At 33.3% G+C, this 11345-nt stretch overlaps 2 protein-coding genes across 3 annotated transcripts in view; one reads left to right on the forward strand and one right to left on the reverse strand.

Moving 5' to 3' along the window:
- The window catches only part of LOC107454309 (peptidyl-glycine alpha-amidating monooxygenase B), an 84915-nt gene that overhangs the window by 24400 nt on the left and 49170 nt on the right, over positions 1 to 11345 (forward strand). The gene's annotated exons all lie outside the window — the stretch shown is intronic.
- Positions 1420 to 7240, reverse strand: LOC122271071 (zinc finger MYM-type protein 5-like). Of its 2 annotated transcripts, none has more exons than XM_087160654.1 (2): positions 7051 to 7240; positions 1420 to 6913 (listed from the first exon to the last, which is right to left on the reverse strand). In XM_087160654.1, the coding sequence occupies exon 2, from the start codon at positions 6036 to 6038 to the stop codon at positions 4680 to 4682; it is 1359 nt and encodes a 452-aa protein (XP_087016780.1). In that variant the 5' UTR covers positions 6039 to 6913; positions 7051 to 7240; the 3' UTR covers positions 1420 to 4679. Both variants share the same exon structure in this region, with proteins under 2 accessions (XP_087016780.1, XP_071042730.2).

An 11345-nucleotide genomic window follows, 5' to 3' on the forward strand; every position in this document is an offset into this window, starting at 1 on the left:
AAATAAAAGGACAAATAAATAACTTACAAAAGTATAACTTATTTCTAAGAAATTCCTTAAAAACTATCTTTGATAAGCTTTATAATTTTCTAAACGTGGAAGTAATATTATAAGAAAATTGATGTATCTCTTTCATTTCAGTTTTGAGGATTCATAAAAAAATACCATTATTTCTGTCGTAAAAATAAATTATAACATTTTCGACTAATAAGCTGAAGTGACAGTTTAAATTTATTTTTCTAATAGATCATTTCGATGGATCATTAAAAACAACAAAATAAAACAATTCTATGTTATTTTACATTTTAGTACATAGATTTGTGAGACTGCTCACTGTAATTAATATAAAGATTTATCAGAATAATCGAAATTAATTTATAAAAAGTACGATAACGAAATTTTTGAAAGAAAAGGCATTTATTGGTTTTGATTAAAACTTACAACATAACAACAGATTGAGACAAGTTTACTTTACAAAATTTTATCAAATACAAAAATACAGAAAATTATGGTTATCTAGGAGATATATTCATATAGATGGCATGCTGGCTAACCCTGGGAGGTTTTCGTGTTTTTCCTCTTTATGTAATGCTAATGACGGTTAGTTTTCTTATATTTTAATTAACTAAAATTACACTAATTAAAGTTTGCAGAATAGAAATTTCTACTAAAACTCTTCTCCATGAATGGCAAAAGAGGGTCAGGGAAGAGAAATTAAAATAACACATTGATTACATACTTTGTTCTAGCAAAAAGTTATGAATAAAAATTACATTATACACTTTTAATATGAATTCGAAAAATTTCTCGTTATTAAATACATAAGATATTGCATAATTACTACTCTTAATATATATTTTTAGAATATTGCGAAAAAAAGTTTTAAAAAGTGTATTAATTAGGAACTACAGATCAGGGAATCAACTAAGGAATCAGGTCTGAAAACATCAAAACCAGTTTGACTGTCTGAAGTAACAAAGAGTAGCTTAACTCTAAGTATTACAGCTTATTTTTATTTTTTTATTTATCGTGATGAAGTTTCGTGGTGTTTATAATAATCACATTTCTCATTCCTTCTATTTCATCTGGCAATCAAACTGGTTTCAATATTTTCAGTGTTGCGTTCCTAAGCATCGATTCATTATATTTTGATACCGTTTGTATTTTTCTCTCGTGAATATTAATTATGACCACTAATGTTCTTTTACTTCCTTTTTTTAAAAAAAAATTTTACAATACATGCGTGTATTTTCATATTTTTCTTCATTTGCTGATTAAAATGAAAATTTCATAATACTTTAGTGTTCTTGTGTATTTACATTAAAGCCCTAAAAACAGGGTTAAGTGCTTGTTCATGTTTGGATGATGCGTGGTCTTGTGTACTAGCTATTTTTTTTTCCTTACAGTGGAAAAACATACTATCCCAGCTATTGGAGTAATTAAAACTATTTACGGAATGAAAAAATTGGAACCTTTTAAATTTTTTTAATGTAAATGTTTTTTTAAACCTACAAATGAGTGTACGATATATTTTTTTTTTAAAAAAAGGAAAACTGCAGTTTTGTGATGCTTTATAGTATATTGGAAGATCTTTACGTCATTTATTCGATTTTAATTAATCTCACTTTATTCAGCAGCTAATTTTTTTAATTCTGAAACATCTCTAAAAAACAAGAAACAAAGTTTAAAAAAAGGGGAATCATGTATTTAAAAAACAAATTCCATTCTCAAAATGAATAAAAACAAGAAAATTATTACTACTAAATAAATAAAATGTATATAGAATGAACGAATTATCAGCAAATATAATTTTCATAATAAATTACAAGCTTATAACTAAAAAGAAAGCTATCGGTTTTTAAAGCGTTTCCCATATCAGTTCTTCAGAAGGACAGAGAGAGAAAAAGATTTTCAAAAGGGAGCAAGACCTCCCACCGAGAAGATTAGTGAACTTGGGGGTGGAAGTTGCCTTCCTCCCTTACTCAAAGGTAGAAAGTGACTTGTGTTTCAAAGGCAATATTACAAAAAGTAATAAAGATTAAAAAAATTAACCTACATTTTCGTGGATAGGAAAGATTGAAAAAATTATTAGTATTTTTTTTAATTGATCACTCCGATTCTTGAACAAGAAAAATCGATTCAAAGTATGACAAGCCCGCCATAGACTTTACATGTTAAAAGCAGAATTGAGGAGTCTGCTTGGTGCAACACTTTTCTCCCGGCAACCACGATTGTGGACCCGACTTTCTGATCATTTGAGCGCGCCCCTTGTTTTTTGTTCGCCAAGCTCTGAGCTATCTTGCCGACGTTGACAGCAGCGCCACTTTACAGAAACTAATTCATCGGCAATTTAGCTTTCTATGCTATCCAACCTATATCTGGAATCGGTGATGGATTGTTATTGTTTGGTGGATTATGTTGTTGCTGTTGTTGTTAATTTACGTCGCACTAGAGCAGCACAATGGGCTATTGGCGATGGTCTAGGAAACATCCCGGAGGATGATCCGAAGACATGTCATCAGAATTTTGATCCTCTGCGGAGGGGATGGCACCCCCGCTTCGGTAGCCCGACGACCTGTGCACTTTTGTTTGGGGGATTAAAAACACCAAAAAAAAAAAAATTTAAAAAGAAAAAATCTTTAGATTTTTTTTTTCTTTAAAATGTTTAAAATTTTTCATAGAATTTATATAAAAAAAAATCATTTATTAAGATTATACTTAATTTATTCAAATATTAATTGCTTCTTTTGACCTATAATTAGTCTTCATTTAAATTTTAATTAATAAGTTAATTAATAATTTGAATTAATTTTTTAATGAAGTTCGAATAAGGGGGTGCCAAAATCATTTGATCAGTCTCTTTTCCTATTTGTTTTTCTGGTTGAATTATACATATTTTTTATTTATCGATTATTTCAAAGGATACCAAAATTTTCGAAGTTATTATTTTTCTTTTAATTTATACATTTTGTGAGATAGTTTTAGGGGCGAAAACTCTTACGGTTATTTAAATAAATTATATTAAACTTAATTGTCTGGTTAAAGAATATTTTTCAATAACAATATTTCATAATTCTAATTTAAATTCAACTGTTTTTATAATAATAATACACTAAATTAAAGTGACGAGGAATTAATGGTATGAAAATATGTTTTGCGATGCAGCTTTTTATTATACATTTAGCATCTAAAGATAATATATTGCTAGTTATTTATTTTTGTAGAGCATTGTTAGGACGGCGAGAAAAACATTTTACTTTATAAATTATTATTCATGCTAATAATATCAATTTGTTCAGATGTAATTTATTTTCGGTGGATGAGTTATAAATTAAATGAAGATTAAATGACTTTTTTAAATATATATATCGAGGATTTATTAGAAAAAGCTTCAATTTTTGTCTTATTAAACTATCCAAAGTTAATTAATTTAGCAAGATCTCAGAGAATGAAGGATTCCAATGATCCATGAGAACCTCTCACTTGGTTTTATAATACAAAGAGTGGGAGCTCCAAAGACAGATACTTTGAATCAGTGTTTCAGGAATCTAAGTCTGTATTCAACTTTTTGTCTTTAAATTAATGTTTTTAAATTTAAAATAACGGCGAATTTATCGGCAGTATTTAAAGTGTGCGCGTACATTTATAATGCTGGGGCCAAACATTCTTATGCGCGTTAAAACCAGAATGTTGCCCTACAAATTTGCTAAACAAAATGGATTTTTTTTTACTATAGTCATGTGCTGTCCCATTAGCGTGGGGTTTTAGGAAATAACACTCTTATATTTAACAAGCACTATTTATTAATTAATTACAACATTTAGAATTTGGAATACAAAAGATGCGTCTTAACGCAACGCTAACAGATGAGGAATCTAAACTGAAACTTTTAGAGGGAAAGTCCCAATTCGATTGCGTAGGCGTGATAGTTCGTAAACATAGCCTCAAATAGCTAAATACACGACATCTCCTCCCCCTTTAAAATGGAGATTTAAAGGTCAAGTCTCTTAGGGGGCCGTCTAATCCTTTGTGATCGCCTCGGCTGAAATGGAGTTTGTTGAGAAGTTGAAGATGGAGTACTTCTCGGCAAAACAGCTGAGCTCGGTTTCTTAGTTGGAGATGGTTGGCGAGTTTCCGGTGTTGATTTGACAGATCCAGAGTGTTTTTGGATATCTCCCCCACAGTGGCGTACCTAGAACTTTTGCCGCCCGGGGTGATCTCCAGTTTGCCGCCCTTTCTATTATAAGTCAATCAAATAGTGGTTTTTATAAATTAATACACATAAATAAATTATTAAGTTATTTAATCAATATTAATTAATACACAGAGTAAATTTTTTCAGACATATTTGTATGCACTCGTAAACATATTTATATAATATCTACTCTTCTAGCTTTCATACTAGAAAAATCGTGTATAATGCTCTCAAAATTTATATTATTTGTAATTTCTTGTTCTATTGACAATATTGCAAGATTTTGTAGTCTTAATTGACTCATTGTAGAACGAAAATAATTTTTTATCAACTTCAATTTTGAGAAACTTCTTTCGCAACTAGCGACACTGATTGAAATTGTTAAAAAAATTCTTAACAAAATTACAATGTTGGGAACAGAATTTTCCAACCTATACTGCTGAATAAATTTTAGCAGATCAAGAGGGCCCTTCTCCCCGTTTTTCTAATGTTTTGCCTCTTCTTTTAGTGTAGGTACAGCCATAAAAATCTGAATCCTTTTTCTTTCAATATGGAACTGTTCTTTATCAATGTCAATCAAGTCATTTATTTGACATTCAAATTCTTCATTTAGTAGGTTGCACGGTATTATACACGAATATTTTCTTACAAGGCCATGCAACTGATCGAAGCGTTCTTTTATTTCCTTTATAATTCTGTCCATAGATGAAAACATTTCTCTTCGTACTTCTTCTTCTAAGGATAGCCCCACGTCTCGCGAATTTTCCTCACTCAAATTTTTTCTCCTTCTAAATCGACGCTCAGTCGATATCTCCAACTCTTCACAAATTATTTTGGCTGCTATAACAGCGTTTTGTACTAGCGTATCTCTTTGTTCAATGAAATGTGTTTGCAAAGAATTTAGTTTTATATGGCATTGGTGGACATTTAACCCTTTTATTTGCAGGTATTTTTGAGCGTCATTAATTTCCAAAAGGACGGGTTCCCATAAATGAAGGTAACATAGAAAAGAAAAAGATTGCATAGAATTGAGTAATACTCCAGCATCTGATCTCGTTTTACTATTTTCTTCTTCAGTTGTCAATTTTTCCAAAGCGCTTAAAATGTAAAAAAAATGTTTTTTTACTATAGTTACCGCGGCAGCTCTAGCGCTCCAGCGAGTTTCTACACTGCGTTTAACACCTTGACCAGTGACAGAAAGTAAAACATTCCATCTATGAGTAGAAGAAGAAAACAACGAAAACAACTGTTCGATAGTTCCAAAAAATGTGATGGAATTGATAGCTGTAGAAGCTGCGTGTAAACATGCCAGGTTTAAAGAATGATTTGTACATGCTACAAATTCTGCATTTGGATTTATTTCTTTAATACGAGTTTGAACACCGCTGTGCTTTCCTGCCATGACGGCAGCATTATCGTAAGCCTGTCCTCTGCAATTTTTTATATCTAAACCGTCATTTTCTAATTTCTTTAAAATCATATCTGTGATTTCACCAGCAGTTTTTCCTTTAGTTTCTACAAAGTCAATAAACGATTCTACAACTTTAACTTCGCTACCATCAATAACTACATATCTAATAATTTGACTGGTTTGATCTTTGTGTGAAATGTCAGGAGTGCTGTCAAATATAATACAAAAGTATTTAGCCTGCTTTATTTGATCCATAATTGTTTTTCTGACTGCGCCTCCCAATAGCTCTATAAATTCGTTCTGGATCTTCGGCGACAAATAAGAGATACTATATTTATTACCCATCTTAATTTTTACTACGTGTTCTCGTAATACTGGGTCGTACTTAGCCAATAAGTCAACAAGCTCAAGAAAATTTCCTCTATTTTCCATTGAATCGATGTTTTCCTGATGAACACTTTCACGATGTTCTCGAAACGCCAAATTTTGTTTTGCTAAGAATCTAATTATATCAAGTATTCTTGTTAGAATTTCCTTCCATTTTTTTTATTTCTTTATCAATATTCTGTTGTTGTAATTTGTCAATAGTTGCGCCACGTCCAAGTCTTTTTTCTAATTCCTTCCATTTGGAATATGATGGAATGTGCAGTGGACTCACCTCATGTTGACTAATTTTGGGATTAAGTTTCCACCATTTGTTAAAACCATTTTCCGTATTAAAACCTGCTTGACATAGATTATCAAACAGTTTGCAGCAGAAATAATAAATACTTTTCTTCGATGGTGAATATACCATCCACGATCTTAAGAGCTTTTCGTCATTAGGCAAAATTTGAAAAAACCAGTCCTGACTCAGTTTTCTTGTTTCACCTTTGGCTTTGATTGTATTATTAGGACGTTTTACTCCTTCGCTGAAGTCGGCGTCCAAATTTTGAATTGCAAAGGGACCTTGACGTACCAGAAATACTCTTGTATTGTCGTCAATTTTGTTAGGCCATAATCCAATATCTTTCATAGAAATAGACGGAATAATTTGTGCAGCAGATTCTTCATCAGAACTTGATGAACTTTCTACTTCTTCGCCAGTGTGTGAAGCAGGTCTTTCCTCTTGAACAACATTGGAAAATGTTTTTTCGCCTTCGAGGGCTGCTTCTTCGCCCGTATTTGAGGCAACAATACTAAAAGAACTAGAAGTTGACTTATGGGAGATATATTTGAGTAGTGCTCCAGTATTTTTAGTCTGTATTTCCTCCCTTCTCTTCCTTTTCTTTCTAAATGACGCACCACTTTCTTTTACTCGTTTCATCCTAGGGATATATAATTAAAATATAACTTGTCGAAATAAATAGTATATTATGTATAGAAAACGGCAAAGTCATTTTACTACTCTGAATAGCATTTAGAATAACATCTATATCTATAATACGTAATGTAATAAACTTACCTATAATAAACTCTCCAAATGCACTGGCACCCTAATAATTTGTTTCACTCTTCACTGTTAAAAGATTGAATCGCGAATGAACAAAATGGTTTATAAGCAATTTATCATTCCAAATACAATTCTTCAAAACGGACTGAGTATATTTATCTATTTGCGATTCCTGAAATTGTAACTTCGTCAGTATTTTTATTTTGTCACGTTTAGATTTTGTTGTTTGAAAAAGATAGTTCTTATGCCGGCGCCCTAATGCTTTGCAGACCTAGCAGACCGGCGGTCTGCTAGGTCTTCCGCCTTCCCGCCTAGACCGCCGGCCCTGCTTTTCAAAAGAAAAATCGATGATTTAAAAAAATATTGATATATCACTTCAAAGTAATCATATAAACTTTTCAAAAGAAATGACATTTATAAACTGATATCAAAAAATTTTAGTTAGGAAAAATTGCCGAACAAAATCGTAAAGATCCTTTTACGAATTCAACGAATTTTAATGAATACAATAAAATAAAATTATTATCTTGTTCTTGAATTAGAATTCAAAATTTACACTAAAATGCATTTATATACACCGAGGAATGATATTCGAAATCATATAGTTAATCATAATTTATATAAACCAAATATTAAACTTATAATAATCATAATAATCATTCATTATTCAAGAAAGAAAATAAATATGAAATGAATAAGTTGCTTTTTACAACTATAAGTAAATATAAAAAATGCCGCCCCAAGGTAAGTGCCGCCCGGTGCGGACCGCACCCACCGCCCCCCCTAGGTACGCCACTGCTCCCCCAGGATCAGTGGATTCAGGAGAATTATCAGTAGTGCCGATGTGTGCGGTCTCACTGCTGAAACTAACTCGTGGAACGTGAATAGTCTTATCCAAGATCTGGTCTCCTGTTAGTCGCATTTGGTCTACGTGGCGTCTATACAATGTACCTTGCACATTAACTGTGTAATGAAGAGCTCCATCTTTGCTCATAACAGTTCCAAATTTCCACCTTGCGTTGGGTGAGCGATAGTCTCGAACAGCCACCTTATCACCTTCGTGAAAAATACGATCTTGGAAAGCATACGTGCTTTTCCTGATCTTCTCATTGACTCCTCCGACCAAGTCAAGGAGAACAAGATCTATTCTAGTCCTAATGTCTCACTTAGGGAAAAGCATAGCCGGACTAATCATAGCTGTCATATTAGGAGCCTTGCGATATTGCATGAGGAAGGTGCTAACCTTTTGCTGGATATTTCCTTCAAAGTTCTGCATGGCACGGAGAGATTGTTTTAATGTATGCACGTAGCGCTCTGCTTGTCCATTGCTGGATGGTTTGAAAGGGGCGCATGTCTTATGCTTAATGCCATTGCTTCGTATAAATGTTTGGAACTCTTGAGAAGTAAACTGTGTGCCGTTGTCGGAAACTAACACTACAGGTAGTCCAAAACGTGAAAAGCAATCTCGGAGGCATTCAATTGTCTTGAATGAGTTGGCTGTCTTCATGGGGTAAACTTCAAGCCATTTTGAATGGGCGTCAACAATAAGTAGAAACATCCGTTCAAATATAGGTCCTGCGAAATCAATGTGCACTCTTTCCCATGGTGCACTGGAATATTCCCAATGATGAACTTTTGCTTTTACTGGGTCCGTCTTGAACCTAGCATTGCTTTCATTTTTACTACACCAAGATGCCCATGATGCAACTCGTCTAATATTTTTGCTTTATAGCAGTCTGGAACACACACTCGTTGCCCATACATAATACACCCATCCTGTAAGGTATATTTTTCCTTCCCCTCTAATTGACCTCCATATTGTAATATTTTTAAAAGTTTTCCCAAGTGTTCATCGAACTGCGTGGCTTTTGCTAAATCTTTGGCAGTAACGGGTAAGGTTTCAATTTGGGAAATTTGGTATACTGCAATATCATCTTTTAATTCCAGTTCTTCAGATTTCAATAGTAAACGTGATAAGCAGTCAGCATTGCCGTGATCCTTTGTATTGCTATAAACGATATCAAAATTATAAGCTTGCAGAGCAAGAGAATAATGCAAAAAACTTGTCGCAGAAAGAACTGGGAGACCCTTTTTACATGAAAAGATGGAAACCAGGGGCTTGTGGTCAGTAATCAAAGTGAACCTGTTTCCCTTTAAGTAGAGGTAAAACTTTTTAACACTCCAAACAATTGCCAAAGCTTCTTTGTCAATTTGAGAGTAACGTTGCTCCGTTGGAGATAGAGTTCTGGAGGCAAATGCTATGGGTCGTTCTGAACCATATGGGAATTTATGGGAAAGTACTGCTCCCAATCCTACAGGTGAAGCATCAGAAGATAGCAAGATAGAAAGATTTGGGTCATAATGAGTTAGTATTTTGTCAGAGCAAATTTCGTTTTTCACATTTTCGAAAGCTTCCTGACAAGTGCGATCCCATTTCCAAGTAACGGTTTTCTTGGTTAAGTTGTATAAAGGATAGGCCAAAGTTGCTAAGTCCTTAGAAAGCCTTGAATAAAAATTCACGAGACCCATAAAATGACTGAACGTCTTGAACATTCCGTGGTGCCTTAGCATTTTTAATTGCAGCTATTTTCTCTGTTTTTGAAAGTCCTTTAGAACTTATCCTATATCCTAAAAACTCAATTTCACTTTGAAAGAATTTACTTTTATCCTTATTGATTTTCAGACCATGTTCTTGACATCTTTCAAAAAATTTTCGTAGTCTGAAATAATGAGTTTCGTTATCGGGAGCTGCTATGCGTGCGTCATCAAAAAATACTTCAACTCCTTCGAGACCTTGGAATACACTTTCGATGTATTTTTGCCAAATGACCGGAGCCGCATTAATTCCGTACATTAATCTTTTTGGAGTATAAAGACCTTTTTCTGTATTAATGGTTAAGAGTTTCTGACTTTCCTTTTCAACCTTCATTTGCAAATAAGCTTGGCTAAAATCAACTTTAGAAAATACCCTGCCATCACTGAGTGAGGCAAAAATATCTTCAGTTCGAGGAAGAGGGTGTTTTTGTACCTTTAAGTGTTTATTTATCGTTACTGAGTAATCAGCACATAACCTAATCGATCCGTTGTGTTTGACAATCGGAACTATGGGCGAGGCCCAATCGGATATGTTTATTTTTTCGATTAATCCTTCCCTTTCGAGTCTTTCGATTTCCTGATTGACTCTCTGTTTTAGCGCGAAGGGAACTTGCCGGGGTCGGCAAAAATGGGTTTGGTATCTTCCCTTAACTCAAGTTTACATTCATAATTTTTAATTTCCCCTAATTCATCAGTAAAGAGATGTTTAAAGTCTTTTAAAAGTTTAGACAAATCGAAATTAACTTTAGTATTTACAGTATTAATTGTTTTAATGGTATTCCAATTTAATGGCATTTCATAAAGACATTCTCTGCCAAAAATAGTATCTTCTTCTTCAGGAGCGCAACAGCCCTTTGCAGGCCTTGGCTGCCTCAACAGCACGCCAAAAAAAAAATAGTATCTAAATTCTCTTTAACTAGATATAAATTTAAGTTATATGATATATTATTATAATCAACTTTAACAGAAACATATCCAAGCGGTACAACCTCATCTCCCTTGTAGGTTTTGAAAATCAGTTTAGTTGGTTTTATCTTTTTATTAGAGATTTTTCGAAACCTATTAATGCTCATAACCGATACTGTTCCTCCAGTGTCGACTTCCATTTGAACTGGAGAATTTTCTATATTTACTTTAATCATTATTGGTGGTCTTTTAGGTAATTCCTCGCTAAATGTTTTGTCATTTAATGCGTGTAACGGTACGGATATAGTATTTTCACATGAACATCCGGGTTCAGTGTCAATTTGTTTCTGGTTAACATGTTTATATTGTTTTGCTGAGGCAGAAAAACACGCTTTTGTTAGATGTCCAACTTTATGGCAGTAGCCGCATGTTGCAGACTTGTATTTACATTCCCTTGAGGAATGATTAGATCCCTTACACCGATAACATGCAAAGTTATTTTTTTCTTTCGTTTTGTTAGACCAAAATTGTTTCGGTTCTTTTTTCCTGTTAGCCTTAAATTCTTTAATTTCTGTTGCCTTCCCAATTATTTCTTGGGTGCTCTTACTAGCCTTTTCCATGGCCAAAGCAATTTTTACAGTGAGCTCGAGATCTATATCATCTTCTTCAAAAAGTCTGTCTAATGTGGCACGATCACGGAGAACGCTCACAAAAACGTCCCGCAGCATAGTGTTCAGCAGTTCTTGTTTATAATTGCATGGCATTGCCAATGAACGAAGTTCTGCTAAATAAGCATTAATACTTTC

Source organism: Parasteatoda tepidariorum, chromosome 4, assembly GCF_982258835.1.
Source record: "Parasteatoda tepidariorum strain Cologne lab strain chromosome 4, Ptep-v5.0, whole genome shotgun sequence".
Taxonomy (NCBI): domain Eukaryota; kingdom Metazoa; phylum Arthropoda; class Arachnida; order Araneae; family Theridiidae; genus Parasteatoda; species Parasteatoda tepidariorum.

Excerpts from the sequence above, each read along its gene's own strand:
- LOC122271071 (XM_087160654.1), bottom strand. The coding sequence starts at position 6,038 with ATGGAAAATAGAGGAAATTTTCTTGAGCTTGTTGACTTATTGGCTAAG.